The sequence below is a fragment of the Aedes albopictus genome, chromosome 3 (assembly GCF_035046485.1).
Source record: "Aedes albopictus strain Foshan chromosome 3, AalbF5, whole genome shotgun sequence".
Taxonomy (NCBI): Eukaryota; Metazoa; Arthropoda; class Insecta; order Diptera; family Culicidae; genus Aedes; species Aedes albopictus.
In genome coordinates, this window is record NC_085138.1 from 377,185,590 (window position 1) to 377,211,371 (window position 25,782).

Here is a 25,782-nt window from a genome sequence, read left to right on the forward strand (position 1 = left end):
CTATGCAACCGTTGTTGGTGTTAGTTGATACACTCTTTGCTTTTTGCTCTCACAGAAATCTTATGCTGACCAGCAGACGATGCGATGCGACATCTTAAGCCGGCAAAACAAAAACCCGGCTCAATTTTTAATATATGTAGCCCCTCAAACGGTTATCCGTTGGTGTCACATTGCGTGAAAGTTTTCAAATGATGACACACTCAATGCCTACAAAAACATAGGAGAATCACTTAGCAACAAAATACCGGAAAAAAGTTCTTTTTCAACACAAAACCCCGATAATCTGTGCACAGATAAGACGTGATGCGTGGGTTGTTTTGATGTCTTGCCGATAAACGCAGCTTAAAAATAGGTTATGAATTATGTCACATTTTAAGCCAGGTGGGATTAGTCGCGGCACGTACGCCATAATGAGTTTGTCGGTTTATCCTTGTGTGGTCCTCTAATCATCTCGAAATTGATTTGTTTTCGGATTTTAGGAGGACTGGTATTTATATGAGACGTGTGAGCGATCCTCTGTTAGATCAAGAACGGTGACATCATACCAAGCCCTCGACCAAGCACAGAGAACGACGCGACGTGACGCGAGGTTGATGACGCACGTACCGCAACATGCGATGGTCGAGTCGAGCCCCTTTTTGGAGATGTGATTCCTAATGAAAAGGAAAACAAGTTGCGTCACACCCTCAACGGCACTTGTTGAAAAGTGAGGTCAAATTGTGTGAATTAGTTAGTGTGTGTACTTAACTGCGCTCAAATCCTTCCTTCTATGAAGCCGGGGCGTTATTTTAAATAAGGAAACCAATACCCCACATAATTTTTGTTCCCTCAGCATGCGATTGTTTTCATGTCCCAACCAGAAACCCAAAAAATCATACTTACCTTACCGATCAGGCTAAGGCCGGGGTGGCCTCTGCTGTACATAGTAGCCTCCTCCATTCCACTCGGTCCATGGCAGTTTGTCTCCAGTTCCGCACTCTGCGTAGGGTCCGCAGATCGTCCTCCACTTGGTCGACCCACCTAGCTCGCTACGCTCCACGTCTTGTACCGGTCGGATGACTCTCGAGAACCATTTTAGTCGGGTTGCTATCCGACATCCTGATGACGTAACCCACCCACCGTAGCCTCCCGATTTTCGCGGTATGGACGATGGTTGGTTCTCTTAGCAGCTGATGCAGCTCGTGGTTCATTCGCCTTCTCCAAGTCCCGTCTTCCTCCATCTGCACTCCGCCGTAGATGGTACGCAACACCTTCCGTTCGAAAACTCCAAGGACGCGTCCTTGGTCCTCTGCACGTAGGGTCCATGTTTCGTGCCCATAGAAGACGACCGGTCTAATCAGCATTTTGTAGATAGTTAACTTCGTGTTACGGCGAACTTTATTCGATCGTATAGTTCTGCAGAGTCCAAAGTAAGAACGACTTCCTGCCACAATGCACCTCTGAATTTCTCTGCTGGTGTCGTTGTCGGCGGTCACCAGTGAGCCCAAGTACACGAATTCTTCAACCGCCTCGATTTTATCACCGTCGATACAAATTCGGGGTGGCGGGCAATGTGATTCCTCCCTGGAGCCCTTTGCCATCATGTACTTTGTCTTCGACACATTAATGACTAGTCCGATTCGCCTGGCTTCACTCTTTAATCAGAAGTATCTCGGGAATTCCTGCAGGAGTCCCTTTTTAATTCTTCCAGGAGTTCTACGGAAATTCCTCCAGAAATTCCCCTGAAATCCCCAAAGGAGTTCCTTGGGAATTTCTCTAGGAGCTCCGTCGGAATTCCTCGAGAATCCCTCTAGCTAGCATTTTCTCGGGAATACTTACAGGAGTGTTGCGAACAAAAGTAGCTAAGCATACATTTTTACTCGGGCACCGCAGGCGCCCGACGTCGAGCCAACCGTCGTTGCCACGTGAGCGGGCTGCCGTCGTTGCCGTAGCAACGACCCAACCGCAATCGCAGCAAGCGTGGGCTGATTTTGAATTTTTAGATTAGGCTGACACAAATTTTGATTTTCTCTCATGTCACCCCCACCTCCCCCCCCCCCTCGAAAAATTTTGGTCAAAATCCAACATTTTGTGGGGTGACTCAAATAATTTATTCAAGAAATTTAAACTTTTTAAAGTGAATTTAAAGTCGTCGAGAAAATTTCTTAACAAATCCGATGAGTTTGACGATTTTGCCTAATTGTTTGGGTAATTTTGCATCAAATACATTTATTATTTATCTTGCCCCCCCTTGACGAATTAACGAGTAAAGTGACAAAAGAAGAAAATGAGATTTGTTCCGGCCTTAGAAGGAAAAAAAACTGTGACGCGACCTAGAAGTGAAAAGTTTTCCCAACGCGTAGGAAACCAAATTTGAATTGTAAAACTCTTTAAACTAGTTTATTATAGTAATAAATTAAATAACAGCTAACATCAAGCGTGTTATTAGTAAATTGAGTGAAGTACCAGTTTGAGAAGTAGGTTGAAGTGAACCCGGGTGAAGGTGATTAGCTGTGGACAAAATCATCCTACCTGCGTGTGCCCCCTGATTAGTGCACGTGTATCGGGAGCCTGTTGGAGCCAAATCTGGTGCTCCTCCCCCGCAACCACGTAACTACCCTGAAACAGAACAGGTAAACCACTGTCCCGTGATTCGCTACCAGGAAGTAGCTTACAAGGAGATTCTCAAGTTATATTTCAGGATTTTAACAAAATTTCGACTGGATGTTCCTCCAAAAAAGTGGATGTTGGTCTAGAAATATACTGTCTCTCAAATCAAAGGAAACAGAGATTACATATACATACATACATTTATTCGTTCAACATCATTAAGACAAGACATAATCAACAATAGTACGCCACAATCAGTGTTGCAATTTTCCGACAGGCCCTTATGATAGCGATATTTTGCTTTTTTCATTTTCTCTGTTTTGGTTTTCCTGTCATTGTTGTATTCCAATCAGCAACACGGGAGCGAAATGAAATAGGTACTCACACTCGTACGCAGCGTGCTGAAAGCGAGAGCTGACAGGGCTAAATTTCCATTCAATTTTCTGTAGTTGAGTGTTTTCACCCATGGTAGCGTATAGGGCACTCACTCTCACAAGCAACCGCTTGAGACGAATGGTTTTTCAGCATGAGTAGTGTGTGGATGATTGGGAATTGAACTTGTTGGGTCGCTCACGAATGGAGCTCTCGGACTCTGTCAGTTCTCACATCGAGGAACTGAAAACGACCGCCACAGTCATTCATTTTCGGCTGAAAAACAGGCACTGAGACTGATATTTTGCAGGACTGGCCACAATACTCGGTTTGTGGCTGCCGCTCTCCATCCTCGGTCGCGCCCAACGCTCGCCAAGTCACGCTCCACCTGGTCCGCCCATCGTGCTCTCTGCGCTCCACGCCTTCTTGTGCCAACCGGATCCGTTGCAAACACCAGCTTTACAGGGTTGTTGTCCGGCATTCTTGCAACATGCCCTGCCCAACGTATCCTTCCGGCTTTGGCCACCTTCTGGATGCTGGGTTCGCCGTAAAGTGCAGCGAGCTCGTGGTTCATCCCTCTCCGCCACACACCGTTCTCCTGCACACTGTAATAACCAAACGAGTAATCGGTATGGCGTAATAAAACACGAGAGGTTCAGTCCACAGTTAAAACAGTTCTTCCTTGTATTTCACCTATCTCAAATACATCACTTCTCTTACGCTAGCACTCACTCTCTCTAAATACCTCGAAGGTAATTTGCCAGTTAATGGACTTCAGAACGTGGTACTAAGCCACAACACCTCTTCCCTTAGAATGAACATATCTTTCCTATTTATTCTGAAAGCAAAGTTTGAGCTTAATCTAGCCAGATATTAGAGAGTACTAACTCGCGAATATATTTTCTTATGTGTCTCATTTTTTGATTCTTATATTCAAACTTAGCAGCAAAGTTTTATATACTTTTAACACGTTGATATGCTTTTACTGTTTTAGTACATGGCGGCTGTACTTCCTTCCTCTTATAGATAAAACTATAAAAATCACATCAAGGTTATCTTTTTCCGCGCAAAAAAAAACATTCTAAACTTAAAGTTAGTCGCACGAAGTACGTACACAAAATTTAAAATTGTTATTAAACAAGGATTTAACACAAATGCAAAAAAATCTGCATGAAACAAAGGTAAAAAACATGTCAAGTTGATTAGACAATATACAAAGGCCAATTTAAAAAAAAAAAAAACAACTCACTAGCCCTGGCACACTACATCATACACTTGATTACACGGCGACTCTGCTAAATATCTGCTATCCTTCACGGTGTCCCAGGTGTGCGAGTCGGGAACCAATCAGTGCCTTTCTCGCGAGTCGATGCGATGGTGTCGAAATATGAAGAAGATCAATCCAAACTGCAACCGTATCAACTGCAATCGTCGGCAAAACAAACCAAAACAATTTAGGAAGCATGAGACGACCAACATCAATGAGCAAAAAAAATCATTTCCTCAGTCATCATATTCTCATCTTCATGACGACTATCCTCACTCCTAAAACCACACACTATTACACAACCTTTCTCGTGCCTCATTGCTCACTGATACGGTCGCTCACACAGTGCAATGGTAAAATGCCGGATTCATGGCACTCATATCAATGAGTACATCGGCGCCGTATAGGTATAAGTGCTCCATAACAATCAAATGAAACAACTAGAGCAAAATGGAGAGAAACAGGCAAAAGCAAATGCATTTGCACAAACAAATCTTTGGCTATTCAAAATGGCCTGTTCTCAAAATGCTGTCTTCCACTTGATTTTCTAATTAATTCAAACCGAAAAAGTACGTTTTAGCCACGTAAAAATAAATGTGTCAGGGAAAAAAATTATTGTCGATTTTGAATCAACCTCCTGACCGCCCAAAAATTATGATAAAAACACACAAGCAATGCCACCGTGCGAAGTACGTTATACCGTATCGTACACTTCATGACAAAAATTAGCAAACACCATACAAAAAATACGCAAAAAAATGGGCACAAAATAAAGGAAAAAAATCACACTACAAAAATTCACACTCATTTCTGTAGTGTTCGTATGCTTTTCGGAACAGTTAAGAAAAATCGATGCAAGATCGGTCGTGTAAAAAACCACGGGGATCTAGCCTTTTACCTAAAAAAATATCATCGCTCTCGACGACATCCACAAATCAAGAAAATGCAATAAACTTACCCTGCTTCCGGTCACACATCCTGCAATCCCACATCCTCAAGCCACCAAAAAATTAAAACCGAGTCTCACTTTCGTTATTAAAGAATATTTATTTACAAAACACAAATTACTTTAATTGGCCACCATCACTACTACTCCGTCCGTTCGTCGCAAACATCGTTCACAAACTGACTTCATTCTGCCGCCGTGGTGTGCAGGTCCGTTCACGCCTTCTCATTCACCCATTCGCTTTTCATTCATTCTTTCCTCCCTTTTCTTCGTATCCAATTGTCCGTCATCGCAGCGTGAAAGAGCTCTCCGATCACGCCTCGTCATCGTGTACATCAGGTGGAACGGTTAAAAGTCGTAGGTACACTCAGAAAAATTAGATTGTGTAAACTATTTGAATTTAAATCGAAACATTTTCTTTAGCCAACCTATATCACTACAATTTCATAAAAAGTTTCACAACAAATGACTATTGTGTTCGGAAAAAATGCCACAGCACAATGGTAAAAAAAGAATCCAACAAAAATTCACGCCACACAAAGTAAAAATCACAAAATTGCTTTTTACACTAGTTGCACTAAACAAAGCACGCTATTAACCCTTATGTGGCCGGCAGGGTACCCGGGTACCCAGCACCCATTTAAAATACACGGTGTAGAAAAAAGCAAAAAGTTTGCCGGCCACATAACGGTTAAACGAATAAAACATATTTTGAACAAATTGTGGCCAACCCATCTTTACGATGGAAAATGTTCATCCTCGTACGCCAGTTGTAATAACCAAACGAGTAATCGGTATGGCGTAATAAAACACGAGAGGTTCAGTCCACAGTTAAAACAGTTCTGCCTTGTATTTCACCTATCTCAAATACATCACTTCTCTTACGCTAGCACTCACTCTCTCTAAATACCTCGAAGGTAATTTGCCAGTTAATGGACTTCAGAACGTGGTACTAAGCCACAACACACACCACCGAAGATCGTTCTTAGCACGCGTCGCTCGAAAATTCCGAGTGCTTGTAGGTCCTCCTCGAGCATGGTCCATGTCTCGTGCCCGTAGAGGATCACCGGTCTTATTAGGGTTTTGTACATGGTGCATTTGGTGCGTGGGTGAATCTTTTTCGACCGCAGTTTCTTCTGGAGCCCGTAGTAGGCCCGACTTCCGCTGATGATGCGCCTCCGAATTTCACGGCTCACGTTGTTGTCAGCCGTCAGTAAGGATCCGAGGTAGACGAATTCCTCCACCACCTCGAAAGTATCCCCGTCTATCGTAACATTACTACCCAGACGGATCCGGTCGTGTTCGGTTCCGCCTACCAGCATGTACTTTGTTTTTGAGGCATTCACCACCAGTCCGACCTTTGCTGCTTTGCGTTTCAGGCGGGTGTACAGTTCCGCCACCGTTCCAAATGTTCTAGCGATAATGTCCATGTCGTCCGCAAAGCACACAAATTGACCGGATTTTGTGAAAATCGTTCCCCGGCTGTTGAGCCCGGCTCGTCGCATCACACCTTCCAGCGCGATGTTGAAGAGTAGACATAAGAGTCCGTCACCTTGTCGCAGTCCCCGGCGAGATACGAATGAACTGGATAGTTCACCCGAAACCCTTACGCAGTTTTGTACACCGTCCATCGTTGCTTTAATCGGTCTAGTCAGCTTCCCAGGAAAGCCGTTTTCGTCCATGATTCTCCATAGCTCTGCGCGGTCGATACTGTCGTATGCCGCTTTGAAGTCGATGAACAGGTGGTGCGTTGGGACCTGGTATTCACGGCATTTATGGAGGATTTGCCGTACGGTAAAGATCTGGTCCGTTGTCGACCGGCCGTCAATGAAGCCGGCTTGATAACTTCCCACGAACTCATTTGTTTTAGGTGGCAGACGACGGAAGATGATCTGGGATAGCACTTTGTAGGCAGCATTCAAAATAGTGATCGCCCTGAAGTTCTCAAATTCTAAATGGTTCTTGTGAATGGGGCAGATTACCCCTTCCTTTCACTCCTCCGGTAGCTGTTCGGTTTCCCAGATCCTGACTATCAGCCGATGCAGACAGGCGGCCAACTTTTCTGGGCCCATCTTGATGAGTTCAGCTGCAATACCATCCTTTCCAGCTGCTTTGTTGGTTTTGAGCTGGTGAATGGCATCCTTAACTTCCCTCAGCGTGGGAGTTGGTTCATTTCCGTCCTCCGCTGCACTGGCGTCGTCGTTCCTTCCGTTGCCGTGGGCTCCCGTGCCTACGTTCTCCACGCCGTTCAGGTGCTGCTCGAAGTGCTGCTTCCACCTTTCGATCACCTCACGTCCGTCCGTCAAGAGGCCTCCGTCTTTATCCCTGCATATTTCGGCTCGCGGCACGAAGCCGTTGCGGGATGCATTGAGCTTCTGATAGAACTTCCGTGTTTCTTTCGAACGGCACAGCAGTTCCATTTCTTCACAGAAACAGAGATTATTTGAAGTAAATTTCGTGGAAGTTCTGGATAGAATTCTAGGATAATTTATGAAGTTATTTTCAAAACCATATTATAGAGAAATTTCCAGCGAAATCCTGGTGGGATTCTACTATAACTGCTGCATGAATTCTTCGAAAGCTTCTAAAGGAATTCCCGTGTTATTCTTGGGGACAGAGACCTACAGAGATAAAATCTTTTTTTTTTTTAGAGTGGCCAGGTGGAGCTGCAGGACAGCTGAAAGCACAGCCTGGACCCTTTCCCTACTTTCCCCCTACTATGACCAATACTCACGAGGGACTAGCCGATGTCGTCAACTTGAGCAAAGTGAGCAGTATTTAGTATTGGGTCGTAGTATGTAGTTATCAAAAAATACAGTGTCGCTTACTGTTCCCATCCCACCCGTATTTTGTGGAAGCTCTAAAAATGTAATGTTTTGATACTTTTGAAGACTACCCGGATAAAAAATTACCATTCATTTCATGGTAAATATTATGTATTAACATATGACTGGTTCTATTGTTCACAATAAAACACATAGTAGATATATTGTTACTTTTTACAATAGAAATCAAGCCCATATAGTTCGTACACAGAGAACAGACATCCAGGCTAGAACAAATTTCATTCGCAAAGTTATGTAAGGATTTGAATCTTTACTCGAGTAAGGTTGCAAACCAATACATGATGACAACACTAACGCCACCAAACACCATATTGCCACAGTCTGTGGTGAATTGAAACATTTCAAGTGGTGAATTAAATTAGTATGGGAAATTAACCGATTGCAGCGCCACGCTATTGCCACTTGTGTTGCTGATTTCAAATGGCCATTAAATTCCTTACACAGTTTCGGAACTGGACTTGGATGTCTGTTCTCTGTGGTTCGTACAATAAGTGAACATTAGCTTTATTAGTAACTAATTGATTCGATTGTTTTTCAATAGTTCTATAATAGTTTAAAGTTACTATCAGTAAAAATTAATTTAAATTGTTTTTAAATAATTGCAATAGTGCCTGGAAAGTTCTCATGGACTTTTTTTAAAAAAAGAGTTTATTTCTCAAACACACTTAAAACAATTCGTAACAAATAAATAACAATAAGTATTATTGTTGCTTGGATCATGTTTGTATAATCAAATGCACTTGACATATTTTTTATAGTTTTCGTTTACCTAGTGACCCGGACCCCCACCCGGACGGACACGCGTTTGTATTACTTACCGTTTATCCGAATCACAAGTCTCGGTCATAAAACCTAGTTATCGTTAGTTTATCGAACCCGTACACACTCCAATCGTGTATATAACAGTAGATGTTTCAGTTCTTCTTCTTCTTCTGTATGGGTTTACGTTCCCACTGGAACTTGGCCTGCCTCTGACCAACTTAGTGTTCCTTGAGCACTTCCACAGTTATTAATTGGAGGGCTTTCTTTGCCAGCCATTGCATGAATTAGTATATTGTGAGGCAAGCACAATGATACACTATGCCCAGGGAGTCGAGAAAATTTTCCCAACCGGAACGGGAATCGCACCCGCCGTCTCCGGATTGGCGATCCAAAGCCTTGACCACTAGGCTAACTGGAGACCCCAAGATGTTTCGGTTATCGAATGTTATTCCCTAAAACTTCAACGATTGACATATTATTGTATTTTTATTGTAACAACGATTCATTTGACGTTATTCAATTAATTGTATTTGTATTGTAAGAACAATGAAAAAATATTAAGATATATTGTTTTCTTTTGAAAATTGCCCTAAAAATGTCTCATAAAAACACAATACATTCTATTGTTTTTCGCGAAAAAGTGTATGAAAATTTTCTCAAAATTTTATGGTTAAGATACATAACGACCACCATTTTTTATTGTAAAAGTGCCATTTACCATTCGCCGAATGGTATAGAACAATAGGGGTGATGGTGAGTGTGCCGTGTAAATTACAATACGTTTAATGGTGAATATTTTTCGAAAAAATGGTGTTGTAACAATAAAATTTATCGTATTTTTATGATATTTTTTATCAGGGTACTCAGTGACAATTATCAGAACTAGCGTTTTTACAAATATACTATATTAACAATATAGGTCACTCTTACGATTTTTTGGCGACACCTTTTTAGTGAATGTGGCGCCACCAAGCGTCAGAAGAGGTACTACTACACACTAAATGCATGCGCTATCCGAATGACATTTATTCTGTCGAACTGTCATTGCATGGTGGGGATGCCCATTTCTTCTGATATAATCGATTAAACATTAATCGATTTTTTTCAACTACGCAAATTAGAACAAATTTAATTCCCTCTTCTTGAACAATTTCTGGCGTATATTATCGTCGCAGCACCAAATCGAAGCCGCGACTCGCGCGATATGCGAAGTTGCAGATGAGAAGTAAATTTGAACCGATTAACGTTCATAACAGAGACTTAAACACAGGCGACCCAAAGCGAACTTTCCGTTAGCGAGTTATGAACGGTATTTTCTCCGGAAATTATTGCTGATTGCTTTCAAAGATGGATTTTTGATGCAATCCGCCTATCACACTATTTTTGTACTCGGGCACGGTTGCCGACATTAGTTTCATAAACTCCACATTTCACAAACTTTTTCCACTGATATAAACGCACAAACCTGCACAACTGGCCACCCGGTAATGAATTTGGTGAGAAACAAAGAGAGAAATTCGAGTTGGAGAGTTGTCAGATGGATGAGAATCAAAACAAAACCGAGGAAGAATCAGGCGAATCACGCATCACGTGCTAATCTGTGACATTTCTCGACGTTAAAATGCTGTCAGACAGGCCGGTTGCACTTATCGTCACACTTCTCAACCGTCACACTTTCATACTGTGCAGTTCGATTTGGTGTGAACAGTGCAATACACAAGAATTTCCTTGTGGGATCCCTTTAAGAGTTGCACCCTGGATTTTTTTTTCTCCAACATTCCTCCAGAAGCTCTTGGAGGATTCCTCCTAGAATTGATTCTCGAATTATTTTAGGAACTCCTTTCGGAATTGCTTAGGGAAAGCGTTCCAGCGTTCCTCCTCCATACTCCAACATTGTTTTCATCTGGGATTACATATCTCCAAGAAAAAAAAACGCAGTCAGTGAAATACTAGATTTGTAGTAATAAGCTGAATTTTTATATAATGAGAAAGTAAATTCTCCGTTGCTGCAATAAAATGGTAACTGCAATAATGGTAACAAAAAAGGAAGGGTTTTATGACTACTTGTGTGATTTGATGCTGTTTGAGCAAAACTTTGTTGTATTGACGACGACTGTTTTAAAGACTTTCGAATAGTTTTGGCGTTTCAGTCTTTTCGGGGTCAAAAACAACATTCGGGGTCGTATGTGCTTTTGTCGATTAAAAATTCGATGAGTTGGATGCGCTTATTATAGCAAAAACCGTTGAAATTGAACAAAGTTGATACATACAGCAGAATCATCACAAAACAGGCTTTCCGTTCCATCATTTAAAATCTCCAAAATATCTACCATATTGCTACAATAACTAAAATAAACTGATCGAATTTTATACCGACAAATGTACATACGACCTATTCAAATCGAGCTCCAGAAATGTTTCCTTCTTCCAACGTTTCGATCCTTATTGGATCTTTATTCGATTCCCTGAGGAACATTTAGTTGTTTTTGACCCCCAAAAGACTGAAACGCCAAAACTATTCGAAAGCAAAACTTTGTGTCACTGTGTTGTTGTATTCTCATTTATTGCAACTTCAACAACATATTGTCGTCGCGGTTGTAACCCGAAGTTTCCCCACACGCGACATTCGATTTTTCTCCAAATCCATACGTGAAACCTAACGTCGGACGTAGTGCGCTGGACAGCGGATCTGGCCCTCTATCCAGCGCACTTTGCCCCACGTAGGTCCGACGCACAGTTTAGGAGAAAAATCGATTTTCGCGTGTCAATAATTCCGATTTACAACTGCATGAACAATAATACCCCAAAATTTTGCTCAAGCAGCATCAAACTAGGCTAAGAATCATAATACCCATGAGTTTGCACCGTTTCAATGCAGAAACGGAGAGTTTAGCATCTCACCATACAACAAACCAACTCATTTCTACAAATCTAGTCTTCACTTATTCCTTCTGGGAATCCCGGAAAAAAAAACTTCTGAAGACATTCCAAATGTATAGATATCTCGGAAGGAATCACGAAAATAATTCCTGGAGGATTTCCGATACTTCAAAGACGGAACTTCTAAAGGAATCCTGGAAAGATTCCTTTGAAAAATATTTATTAAATTGTTCATATAAAATCGCGTTGGAGTTTTACAAAGTCACTTCGGAATTTCTCCGGAATTTTAAAAGAAGTTCCTTGAAGAATCCCAAATCTTCACTCGGTGGAAATTCTAAAAGGACGGAGTGAATTCCGGAAGGAACTTTTGGGAGAATACTGGAAGAAATCCCGGTTGAAATTCCCAGAAGGAGGAATTTTTTAAGGTACTTTTGGATAAACCCTTGAAACAACTCCTGGTCGTTCTTGGAAAATTTTGGAGGAATTCCAGAAGGAACTCCGGGAGGTATTTATTAAAAAAACGCCTGAGGGAATCGTTGAAGGAGCTACTGCAGGAATCCAAGAAAGACTCCAAGAAACTCCTATAAGGAAATCCTATAAGGAACTTTTTAACGAATCCTAGAAGAGAATTCTTGAAGATTCCTATAGAAGTCTGGAGCTCGATTTGAATAGGTCGTATGTGCTTTTGTCGATATAAAATTCGATCAATTCATTTTAGTCATTGTAGCAATATGGCAGATATTTTGCAAACTTTCAATGTTGGAACAGAAAGCCTGTTTTGTGAGGATTCTGCTGTATGTATCAACTTTGCTCAATTTCAACGGTTTTCGCTATAATAAGCGAATCCAACTGATCGAATTTTTAATCGACAAAAGCACATACGACCTATTCTAATCGAGATCCAGAAGTAATTATTGAAGAAACATCAGAAGAAATTGCTGGAGTAATTTCAGTACACGAAAAGAAAATTCCTTAATAAATTTATTAGAAAATGTTATACATTTTTGCCATTTCGTTTGCCCAATGAAAATTATGCGAAACCTTTTTAAATCCTATTAGACAGACGTCATGGAAAGTATAAGTTTGCCTTATACCTTTTGTGAACTTTTCCTAATAATTTTCATTAGGCGCATTATACAAGGTATATGGAAAAAATAATAAAATATATTACGTATTGTTTTGATAAATGGTTAGGCATTTAAATTCAAATTAAGGGACAAAAAAAACTATAAGAACTATTTTTAATTATGTATACACGAAAAAAAAATTCCATATGGAATATATAAGAAAATGTTATACATTTTTGCCATTTCGTTTTCCTAATGAAGCTCATCTGAGTGCGTAATATGGAACATAACATTCGATGAATAAAAAGTATAAGTTTTAACTTATGAATGCCATTCGTTCTTTGTAATAATTTGTATTACAATTTTCTCATAGAATGCATGCATCAAACCTAATATAATCTATTGCCGTATATTTTGATTTAAATTACTAATATTTTACTATTTTTCATAATTTTACTAAAACAATCAAGTTTTGTTTAAGATTCATACATAATTTATTTGATAAAATCAACATAGTATGTGCTATATATTGTTGCATATAGTTGATACAATTATCAAAACCATGCTCTAAACAGACACAAAATCGCGCATGCCAGCCGGAATCGCTGTTCCGGCAATGGGTTTTACCGCCTTTAGCCGGCCGATATGATGAGAGCTGACCGGCATTTCCGCTCCGACAGGAAATAAACGGGTGGCAGTACTTCAGTTACCGTGAGAGGCAAAGGACAGCGGAGCAGCAGGGATCCTCGTTCCGGCAATGGATGATGCAGCCTTCTGTAAGCCAGATCATCAAGGAGTAGCCGGAATCTCTGTTTCGGCAGCAAAGAAGCGGGTGGTAGTGCTCTTAGTTTGCCGGAGTATCGGGAAGAAGCGGGACCAGCTGGGATCTCCATTCTGGAAGCAGGTGGCGCTGCCCTTTGTCCGTGGAAATGCCGAGGAGTTGCGAAGCCAGCTGGAATCTCCTGTGCCGCTGCGACCAAGCAAGTAGCTCCACCGTCCGTATTTTGAACCTGTTGAAAAGAAATGCTGAATAACTTATTAGCACAAAAAAATAAGTAGTAAAACACCTACCGTGATCTCCGAGCGCTGTTTCGCAGGCAAACAAAACTCCTTTTTATAATGCCGGTGGCTAAATACAACGTGCCACGATGGCCTCCGTTGGAAAAAATCTGGCGCCGTTTTGTTTTTGCCTTTCAAAACAAAACCTTAGAGAATTTATTAGTTGAATCTCATACTTCTCTAGCCATAACACAAAACTTATACATGATATAAGAAAATGTTATGGCTATTATTAGGTCATTGTATGAACACAATTAGTTGTCTTTATAAAATCAATAACGTCGTATCTAATAAAAAACATAAATAATTCTTCATAAATAAAATCATTAAAATATTTTTCGTATACAATCATACTTCAATGTTTATTTTCAAATACCGCATAAAATAACGAACATCCCAACGGGCACTAGCCAATACCGATCATTAACTGGCAAACTTAGACTGTAGCTCTGCACCGACGGGTTGTTGACCGGAATGCCGAAGTTCATCTGCTCAGGGGACACTTCCGGCTCGCTGCAGCTTGATTGCGATGATATGTACAAGTAGCGCAGACACTTCATCAGATGAGTACGAAAACCAGCTATCTTGTTGCCCAAGGACTTCGTCTCGGGTTTGGTGGTAACGATGGCCTCTTCCTCGACGATGTGGCTTAATTATGTAGAAATCCATCGTCAACCGGGAGTGAAGTGCAAGTTCCATCGGTATCTTACCTGAAAACGCAAATGCATTAAATACAAAATAATGTAACCATACAATTTATTTTTTACCTTACCCAAAGATATCTCCACGAGGAAAACTGAACTTTCCTTTGTTTTGCGGCTTCTTCTGAACCGAGTGCCATGTTGGAAATTTTCAATCCAAAACATTATTATAAGTATAAGTTTTGCCTAATATATTTTCGCCATTAGGCAAAACTTATACTTTTCATCAGGATGCGTTATACGCTTTATTAGGTTTTGTTTAACGTTTATAAAGTGGCGAAATGAAGTTTATATGTTAGAGTGGAATAAAATTAATAACCTAAATCTAATAATTAAAATCATTACTTTTCTTTTCGTGTAGGAACTCACGGGGATCCCTCGAAGGAACCTCTGGAGAAATTTAAGAAAAAAAACTTTAAATCAATCTCTGAAGGCACACCTGGAGGAATTTCAAAAAGAGCTCCTGAATGAATCTCAGAAAAAAAAACTCTAGAAGGAAACCAAGGAGAATGACATATCCTTTTCTAATCGGAAAATCCGTATGCATATATCCGTTCCTAACCATTGCTAACTGAGTCGCAGGTGCAGTTAGACGCGGTTAACGACGGTTAGCAACGGATAAATGCGGATTTTTCCGGTTAGCAAAGGAAAAGAGAAAACTGAGAAGGAACTTCCGTTAAAAAATCAGAAGGAATGCAGAAAGAACATCTGAAGGAATGCCTGACTCAATTTATGGAGGATTATCACTCTGCAGCAGGCGAATTTGCCAGAATATTTTTACTAACTGAAGTTCACCCAGAAGCCCATGACTGTATATTTAAAAACAATGAGCTTTGCAAGGATTTCATGACGATCGTGTAAATGTCCAATCTTTGACAGCACAATGTTCACACATCCAACAACAAAGCCGATTAGTCCGGAATAAAACAATCAGTATTCGAATAAACTCACAGTTCACTCCGGAAGAACAACGAAATTAATCGAAAATAACTCTTTTTTTTGGAAGCACGGAACGCTCAAACGTTGAAATTATTATGTTCGTGCATCGGTCCATTAGCTTGTTCACCCTTGGATCCTTGGATTCAATGTCAGGCACTCTGTCACAAGAAATTTGACGTGCACTTGGTTGGTGATCTTCCGGATTGTTTGTAAGCTATTCAATCCGATGTATGTATGTCAACGTGGACATTAAGAAAGATGATAATTTAAGCCATTGTCAGAGGAAAATAGCAACCACCAGGGCAAAATATAAGTTAGTTTTGAGGGTGAAAATTTTAAATTTCTAAGTGAAATGATTGTATGTATGTATTCGTATGATGTCATCTAATGAAATATTATTTTGTTTGTTTATATTGTAAATCGATTATTTATTAATCGATTATTTGGGAACAAAAAACTTTGACACCCCTAACATCTTTTTTCGAGAAATGTCACCTTGCACGGTAAACAAAAATTGATCAAAATACAATTATTGACTTTTTCTGACAACAGGTGGTGCTGTAATCATTCGTAAACGGCGTCTCCATGTCGTTGTATGTGAAAACACGAAGTGACCTATATTGTTAATATAGTATATTTGGTTTTTAGCCGGTATGGGCAACTAGTTTTTATGACATCATCTCCAAACAATAATCAAAAAATATCCCAAGTTACATAGTGCATTCTGAAAGTTATTTCAAGCTAAATACCAATTTTGTTATGATGAACCGATGTTGGTCATCTACAGCACTGGAATCATCTTTAAATAACTCTCTTTTTGAGCTTCCATTCGATGTTGTGGGCAGAAAACATATCAGTCGAACGCCTTATGTTAATATACAGTTAATGTATCTTATGTCGTCGCTAGTCGTCTATTGATTCTCTGTGTTCATCTCTTGTATCCCTATGAAGTCTCAATAGGAAGCAATCAGTGAAGTACTAGATTGAAAGTAGTGAGCTGGATTTTTGTATGGTGAGATGATTAATTCTCCGTTTCTGCAATGAAATGCTGCAAACAGCATGGGTTATATAATTTCTTGCCTAATTTGATGCTGTTTGAGCAAAACTTTGGGTGACTGTGTTGTTGTATTATTTATTTCTTGCAACTTCAACAACACAGTTACCCAAAGTTTTGCTCAAACAGCATCAAATTAGGCAAGAAATTATATAACCCACGCTGTTTGCAGCATTTCATTGCAGAAACGGAGAATTAATCATCTCACCATACAAAATCCAGCTCACTACTTTCAATCTAGTACTTCACTGATTGCTTCCTATTATCCTTATGTCCACCGTATCACAACATAGTTTATATTACATTCAAATTACAACAGTTTTCCATGTTTCTAGATCCTGACAAAAGAACAAGATTAAGTTTTAATAGGACAGATCGGTGAAGTACTAGATTTGTAGTAATGAGCTGAATTTTAGTATGGTGAGAAGGTCAATTCTCCGTTTCTGCAATGAAATGGTGCAAAAAGCGTGGGTATTATGATTCCTTGTCTAATTTGATGCTGTTTGAGCAAAACTTTGGGCAACAGTGTTGTTGTTTTCTCCATTTCTTGCAACATAAACAACAAAGTTATCCAAAGTTTTGCTCAAACAGCATCAAATTAAACAAGGAATCATAATACCCACGCTTTTTGCACCATTGTATTGCAGAAACGGAGAATTGACCTGCTCACCATACTAAAATTCAGCTCATTACTACAAATCTAGTACTACACCGAACGTGCCCCATTCTGATCACACCATTGTTTAAAGCAACATAACTCCTGCTCTTTTGCTTTTATTGTCATAATATCGTCTAAGTAAGGTCGTAAGGCAAGGTCGGTTAGTTGATTATTGTATTAGCAATTAATACTAATACAGATCATTCGTCAACTATGGTGTACTTATCCCTAACGGAATCTATAAAAATGAGAAATTAACTCATTTTAAAATAATGATTTTCTTCATAATCTTCCAATAGGAGGCAATCAGTGAAGTACTAGATTGAAAGTAGTGAGCTGGATTTTTGTATTATGAGATGTTCAATTCTCCATTTCTGCAATGAAATGATGCAAACAGCGTGGGTTACCTATATGATTTCTTGGCTAATTTGATGCTGTTTGAGCAAAAGTTTGGATAACTTTGTTGTTGTATTATTTATTTCATGCAACTTCAACAACACAGTTACCCAAACTTTTGCTCAAACAGCATCAAATTAGTCAAGAAATCATATAACCCACGCTGTTTGCATCATTTCATTGCAGAAATGGAGAATTGAACATCTCACCATACAAAAATCCAGCTCACTACTTTCAATCTAGTACTTCACTGATTGCCTCCTATAGCAGTTAATTTGAATGTTAACATAAAAGCTTCAACTGTAAGCAAACTTGTCTTATTTTTATAATGCCAACTACATTGAAAACGTCAACGTATAGAACCTGTTACGATGTCAACCTAGTCAAGTAGTGAACCATTTCTGTCGAATTTAGTCAAGTCGCGACGTTCCGGCGTCAAAAATCCGTCTTACACGTGACCAGTGAATCTGTTTGATGGTTAATCATACGTTGGAAACAGAATAGTTATGTTCTTACCTTAGATGATGATGATGATGATTGTGTACCCACCATCAGCGCAAGGATTACCTATGGCTGCAGAGTCATACCGGAACGGAATGATCTACCTGATGGTTTGTTGTAGCAGGGTAAGCTAAATTCACTGGAGACCTTCGGAAAACAACATGATAATTGTTATCTCGTGACAAAGTCTGGCCACCCCACGAACATTTGCCCGGAAACCAGTTCATTTAACTTCCTTAGGCTACCCCTCCGAAATCCCCATATAAATGTTCAAATATAAAAAGTAATAATAAGGAACGAACTCACCGGGTAATCCTGACCAGCTGGTTATGTTCTTACCTTAGGTGTTTTTATGATTTTTACTCACGATTCCTCCTCATTCGATTCCGCTGTTTATGATGCATAGTGTTTTGCCTTCGGGCGTGGTGATAGAAATACTCGGAGTAGTAATTTTGCTCATGTAAAAGGAAGGGAAAAGAAAAGAAGGAAAGGAAAGGATATGATTAGTAGTTGTTATTCAGTGCAGTAGTTTGAGAGGCTGTGGTGATACACTGGATTCAGTTTCTATACGGCTGGGTCGATTCGATGAAAATATATAACAATCCAGTGTATTCACTCAATGGCTATTCAGAATGGTTCCACGTTCCACGGACATGGATAGCAAATCATTAAATATTGTAACATATCGGATGTGTTTTTAAAATGGTTCGTTTATGTAATGTACCCTTTCCATAAAGTACGAAAACACGCGATCGCGAGATAATGATTTACATCCCATCTTCAAGGGATCACTACAAGCTCAATGCATCATTCTAGCCCTAGACCGTTCGCAATGCTGTTTTATTTTGTATGGCGAGTTTTAAAATTTTTAAAACTCGCCATACAAAATAAAACAGCATTGCGAACGGCCTAAATATCAGCGTTGATGAAGCTGTTCAAATATTACGTAACATGCTTAGGAAAGATTAGATTTTAATTACACAAATAAATAGCATTACATAATCTTTCAACAACCTCTTACTTGTTCTCCCAAGAATCCTGCCTCGACCGAGTTGGCAGGACGCTGCCCAAACCCTCTCTGAACTGAAGGGCAGGGAGAGACCTACAGAGATAAAATCTAGAACAAAAAATAACGAGATCGTACCGAGGTAAGAAAATATCGACATGTAGAGGAAAAATGAATGCAAATGGGACCGCAAAACCATCGAAATGTAGAACATCGAGACATAAAGTATCTCAAGTATGCGTTAACCAAAACAGAAGTTCAAACCAGGGATGTTTTCGATGACCTGGCAATCGCTTCACTCATTTGTCCATAACTCAGTTCAGAAACTTAATTTGAAATGTGATGTTCGGCAAAGTTGTAGATTAGTGTTTTTCCTACAATTATTTAATTTATATAAACGGCGTTAGATCGCTAGTACCACCTACTTATACTAAACGATCGAAAAATTTGATCGTTTAGTATGAGTAGCTGGTACTAACACTTTTACGACGCAAATATTAGAGTTAGAATATGGCGTCCTTGGTGATAATTGTAGGAAAAACACTAATCTACAACTTTGCCGAATACAACATTCCAATATAGGGCTTCTGAACTGAGTTATGGACAAATGAGTGAAGCGATTGCCAAGTTTTTATATAGCAGAAAAATGAGTGTGGGTAGCGGTATAGTACTATTAAGATTTTCAATAGTTTGCTAGTTCAACAGCTTAAAGTAAATGTAGACATATTGAAATATCAAAATGCAAATCAGAACCAAATGACTTTCTTTCAAGAGACCAGTAGCAACATAAAATTCCTTTTCGCAACGATCCGATTGTATTCACATCGCAAAAAGTACCTTACATATACTTATTTTCAGAGTTTGGTACCGTAAAATGGTACCAATCGACCCGTTCCGTGCTTCTTCTTAGTACAGACGCTGGGCGGCTCCCATCGAGGACTTGATGTGCAGCGAGCGGACGTTCTGCCAGTGCTTCTTCAGCAGCGACACCAGGAAGTTGATCGACAAATGCACATTCTGGGCCAGCTCGTCGGGGTTCATCTTGACGTGTCCAACGGCCACGGACAGGCACAGGACCTTCTTCATCTGGAACTTGATGGTGGCCTTGACCTCGTCGATCTTCTGCACCATCGATTCGCTGTGGGCCAACAGACCAGGGAACTTACCAGCCTTGTTCAGACCGGGTCCGAGCAGACGGGGAATCTGCTTGATGAGCGACTCCGAGGCCAGGAAGGCGTCGTACTTCTTGGCTAGTTTCTTGACCAACTTCTTGTTCTTGTTCAGCTTCTTCAGGGCTTCGGCATCCATGTAAGGAATATCGTTAGCCTTGGCCTCATCGCAGTGCTGCTGGTCTCCGAGGACGCACACCTGCATCTTCGGGCGCGGGATGTACTTCAGCCTATTCAGGAGAGACAGAAAGAAATCCAAGATTAGGAACCATTTCCTACCTTCTTCCTATTCACGATTCAATGGGACATTCTAATCCAAACGATGCAAACTCACCACCACTGATGGAGAGAGCTCTTGAACAAGTAGTTAATCAAAGACTAAAAAGGGGTTCGGCAAGGTCCGAACGGCACACGGAGGTGCTGCCGTCGAAACCTGTGCCTCCTCAGTTGTTTTAAGACCCTGAGTGCAGGTCCGTCTCCTACCGCGAGGGCAGGAGACTTCCTGATTTCTCTCGACACCGGAATGGGGCACCCGGAGCAAAAGGGAAGATCAGGTTCACACGTACTTGACAGTGCCCGAGAAACGCTTGTCCTTCTGGGGATCGTAGTTCTTCAGACCGATTTGGAGTTCCACGGTCTCCAGGAAGCGGCGGTGCTTCTTCTTGGAGCCCTTCAGCACCTCGTTGACGCATTCGTACAGGATGTCCTTCGACACTTTGGTTCTGGAAGTGGAGAAAAGGTACGGCATGAGAACATAACCTCAAACATTTTTGGACGACGGGGAATTTCAGGAACACAATCGTGGAAAAACCTCGATTTCACTATTTAATTCACTGGCACAAGATAGAACTTCCTTTAAACCACTGAATTACACTAGAAAAACCTGAATTCCAATCACCAATCACAGAAATTTAGAAGAAACTTACGCCATAATGCTGCGTTGTGCGACCGCACTTGACGACGATTACAAGTGAAAAGAGAACGACTGTGCGATGGCCGGAAACAAAAGAGTTTTTTCTGCTGAACTGACACGTTGGTTTGACAGTTCAACTCGGTTGTCAAATTCTAAGCAAAATGAGATGTAAGCAGTTTGGAGGATAGGAAAGATGCGAGATTTGAACTGGTATTAAATACCATAATGAAACATAATTTTTCCATGCATTATTAATTATTTATTCAGTTTTAGATTTTTTCCGTGCTTTGTTTTGTTGATGTTTGTGACTTTTTTGATGCAAAGGAAAGGAAAGAAAAAAAGTGAATAAGTTGAAACATCAATTTAAAAGTAAAAAGAAAATCGCGTTAAGTACTGTTCCTTTGAATCCCACTAAGAATCAAAGGAACAGTACTTAACGTGTTTTTTTTTACTTACGGATATTCCCCTAACAAGCCCAGGTTAATCATCATCATTAATTTAAAGTCAATAAAATGTTTAAATAAGTAGTAAACCAGATCTCTTAAGAACTGCAGATCCAAGAGATATGGTGGACTAGGTATTATAGATAGTAGAGTAAGCATAGATCGGCGGACACCGCTGACTAAAATGTTTCAAGCGTGTAAGTAGTAATTTTCAAGAGTGTGACGGTTGAATATGTCGTCATGCACTCCATTGATGTTGTCCAAATCGTGACGTCATGCTCGTTTGGATACAGATTTTGACAGTTCGTTTGGATACAACGGATTCATCAACACGGATCTATGTTTACTCTACTATCTATACTAGGTATGTAGAGTGCGATGAGAGGAATACGATTGACGTACTTTATCGTAGAGCCATCTTTAACATATGGACTGGACTGAATACTGAAAGAAATTCTAATATAGGTTCGTCTGTGGGTTCGCTTTTTAAACTAACTTATACTTGAATCGAACTTGACAGTTTTCCCATGAGTTGTTATGTATTTCCCCGTGTATTTCAATCTTTGGTCAAACTGGAGCCTCAATATTGCAAAACGGTTAAGCACGCTGTAATGATACTTATGTACCTCGTCACCCACTTCATGCAACTACATTAGTGGTCTAATAATACTTAGCGCGCTCGGCATAGTTCCATCATGCCGCTCAAAGTGTTGCCACAAATAATGCTTAGTTTGTGAAACCCAGTTATCTGGCTGGTGGGGCATGGGAGCCTAAGCTTCAACTGTTAATGCAATCAGAGACTACTCAGACCTCGACTCAGACTTAGACGTGGGCGATCCAATATGAAGGGTTATCCAAAACGCTCTGGAGAATTCCCAAAGCGCATTCTCATAATGCTAGTAAGCCTAAGATGCCATTAACAGGCGGAAAATGACAAGATAATATAACATTATATGGTTTATGTAATGTAAACCAATACAACATAACAAAAGAGAACCATTCCAAAACCATTTAATTAAATGTATAACCAGTAGTGAAACTACAATTGAAAACAATATATTTACGGTACATTTTATTGTTTGAAACCATATGTGTACCATACAATGTACGGTTTATTAAAACCCACGTATCAGTATTTATAACAATTCATTTACAATATATTGTATGGTTTTGCAAAAAAATATATATGGAGAAAACATTTTTTTATATTGTTACGATACTTAACCACCCATATAGTATATTGTAAAAATCTTATTTACAATATATTGTATTGGGTTCTACATTACATTTTATTGTTTTTGTATTTTTATTTTTACAGTGGTGTCTATTGTAAAAATATGGTTTTAAATAGTACTGTTACAATACAACGTTCGGTTTTTCTACTGTATTTTTTATTCGGGTAGACAAAGCGATAGTATGCATATCTCCAATGAAATTGAAATCAAGCTTAAAATTGTTGTTACTGATAATCGATTGGCGATTGGCAACACTGTTTGTGGCGGTTAACATATAGTGATTACTAGCTCTCTTTTCTATTGCTTAAATATTTGTTATATTACAGAATATATTGTCAGTTTTGTGCTTACATGTGTTATTTTAAAGTGTTTGTTCATTGTATCCCGAAAAAGTATGGTAAGGCGTAAAATTACCTGAGAAAATAGCAATCTAATTTGGTGAATATCGGCATCGTAGGAATAGTAATAGTTTGATTGTGGTTGTAACGTTTGCGATATAGTTTTAATTCCAAAAGTGCCCAATTGTTGCTGTTGTTGTTGCTGCTGCTGCTGCTGCTACTGCTGCCGCTGCTGCTGTGATCTTCTCTTTCAGTGTATGGTTCCGCGGCAGAAAGTTGATAGGCTATAATCTCGAGTGTACTCTAGTACGTCCCTTTGCACACAATTGTGGTTTGTCGTGGAAGGCAAGGGCCAATCTCACTGTATGCGGCTGTGCTCAGACAGCTTACATGCATACAGAGTTGGCTGTGGTCGGAGAAGCGACGATTTAGAACACACCGAACAAACGGTTGAAGGGTTTATCTCACTTGACGACGCAAGTAGTGCTATAGTCCGTTGGTGCGAAAGCTGATTATAATAAATCTCGATACTGTTCTAGTACGTCACTGTTCACACACTTGTGGTTCAGTTGTGGAAGGCAAGGGCCAGTCTCGCTATATGCTGTTGTGCTCAGACAGCTCGCATATATACAGAGCTGGCTGTGGTCGGAGAAGCAACGATTCAGCGAATACAGAACGAGTGCTAGTGGATAGTGGCTTAAGACAAGTAAAGCCTAGGGATCCCTGATTGAATGATTGCTTCGCAGTGTGTTTTGCATGTGAGCCCCTGAGCAGTTAAAAAAAAACAAATAAATAAACCAATGACTATCACTATTGATGTTCCTATGATATAGATAAATTGCCATTTTCAGCTGATTATCTCTTGTCCGCCTATTGCGCTATACGTATGTATGTTTGAACTTGCATGAATACATCTGTCGTTTTCGTTTAACTGTCTGCGTCATCATGGAGCGTGATCAAATTGTTAGTTGTGTCGTTTGTAAAAAACAAGAGCAGGATGTAAACAAAATCATCTCTTGCATGTATTGTTTCTCCGTTGTTCATTTCAAATGCAAAAATATCACTGGTAATGCTGTTAATCGAGCAAAAGCGAACATGTACTTTTGCACTGTCAGCTGTTGCGAAATCTACAAACGAATCGTGGAGATGCAAAACAGCCGGTCTTCAACGACGAGTAAGCTTGCTGCTGAGTTGAAAGATAGTGTTGCTAGTGCAGTTGTGGCTCACATGAATCAATTGAAATCTGAGGTTCGTTTAGTAACCGCTGCCATTGAGAAATCGCAGGATTTTCTTTCCATGAAGTTCGATGAGATTGTTTCGGATTTCAGTAAATTGAAAACTGAAAATGAAGCTTTAAAGAAGCAGGTTTCTCAGTTGTCTCAGTCACATGCCGAGTTAATGCACTTTGTCTATCGATTGGAAGATAATGTTGATAAATCGGATCGAAAAGCAGTTTCTAATCATGCAGTATTGTTAGGGATTCCTGTAGTAGGAAATGAAAACACGTTGAACTTGGTCGACAAAACTCTTTCTCACATTGGTGTTACTTTGCCTCCGAATTCAATTGTATCAGCGACAAGAATAACCATGAATAACAAACCAAATGCATTGGCTCCCATTCGAATATCGTTTAAAGAGAAAAGTTTAAAAGAAACTGTACTTTCTAAAAAAAAAGTGTTGGCACGATCTTGTCGACCAACATCGATCGATCTTTATCAATTAACGGAAGAGGGACTAAGGTTATTATTAGGGATGAATTAACTCCATTATCAATGGATCTTCTCCGTGAAATGCGAGATTATCAAGAATCGTTCAAAATCAAGTTCGTATGGCCCGCGAGAAGTGGTGGTATACTTGTGAAAAAGGATGAAGACGCACAACCAGATTTAATTAAAACTAGACAGGAACTGAGGACATTAATTGAACGGTATTCTAGATATTCTAAGCAAACATCATTGCCCCTGCGGAAAAAAACTGCATAAATATTGGTTGTATCAAATTTTTCTTTGTTTAATATTTTATTTGTTATTTATTATATAGTTTATATTTTTTTTATATGTGTAAATGTTTTTGTTTGCGTTTATAAATAATTACATAATGGATCAAACACTTAATCAACTACATAATAATATTGATGATTTTAATGCGTTAAATGTGGGAGTATGTCCAAAACATTTTCGTGTGTTACAGTGGAATGCTCGGGGGATTAATGATATGCATAAGTTTCATGAAATTCTTTTGTCAGTTGACCACTTCGTAACTCCTATTGATGTCATAGTCATAGGAGAAACATGGATTAAAACTGGAAATACGGCGCCATATGCGTTTAAAGGATATAACAGTTCATTTTCTACCAGAGAAAGCTCTTCTGGTGGTTTAGTAATGTATGTTAGAGATGATATTAAATTTAAAATTATTCAAAACATTTGCACTGACGGGTTTCATCATATTCATGCGGAATTAACTTTGTCAGGAGAAGCTTTTGATATACATGCTGTTTATCGTCCACCGTCATATGATTTTAATATGTTTCATGATCGTCTAGAAACATGGTTGAACAATAGCAACAGTAATCGTCCTTGTTTAATTCTTGGAGATATGAATGTTCCGGTAAATTTATCAAATAATAACGTTGTCCTGA

The 25,782-nt window shown here is 39.7% G+C and overlaps 1 protein-coding gene across 1 annotated transcript; it reads right to left on the reverse strand.

The window, feature by feature from the left end:
* Window positions 1–19,835: 19,835 nt before the first annotated feature.
* LOC109411193 (large ribosomal subunit protein uL1) lies at window positions 19,836–21,267 on the reverse strand. The gene is made up of 3 exons (XM_019684688.3): window positions 21,139–21,267; window positions 20,779–20,934; window positions 19,836–20,442 (listed from the first exon to the last, which is right to left on the reverse strand). The coding sequence occupies exons 1-3, from the start codon at window positions 21,141–21,143 to the stop codon at window positions 19,950–19,952; spliced, it is 654 nt and encodes a 217-aa protein (XP_019540233.1). The 5' UTR covers window positions 21,144–21,267; the 3' UTR covers window positions 19,836–19,949.
* Between the last annotated feature and the right edge of the window lie 4,515 nt (window positions 21,268–25,782).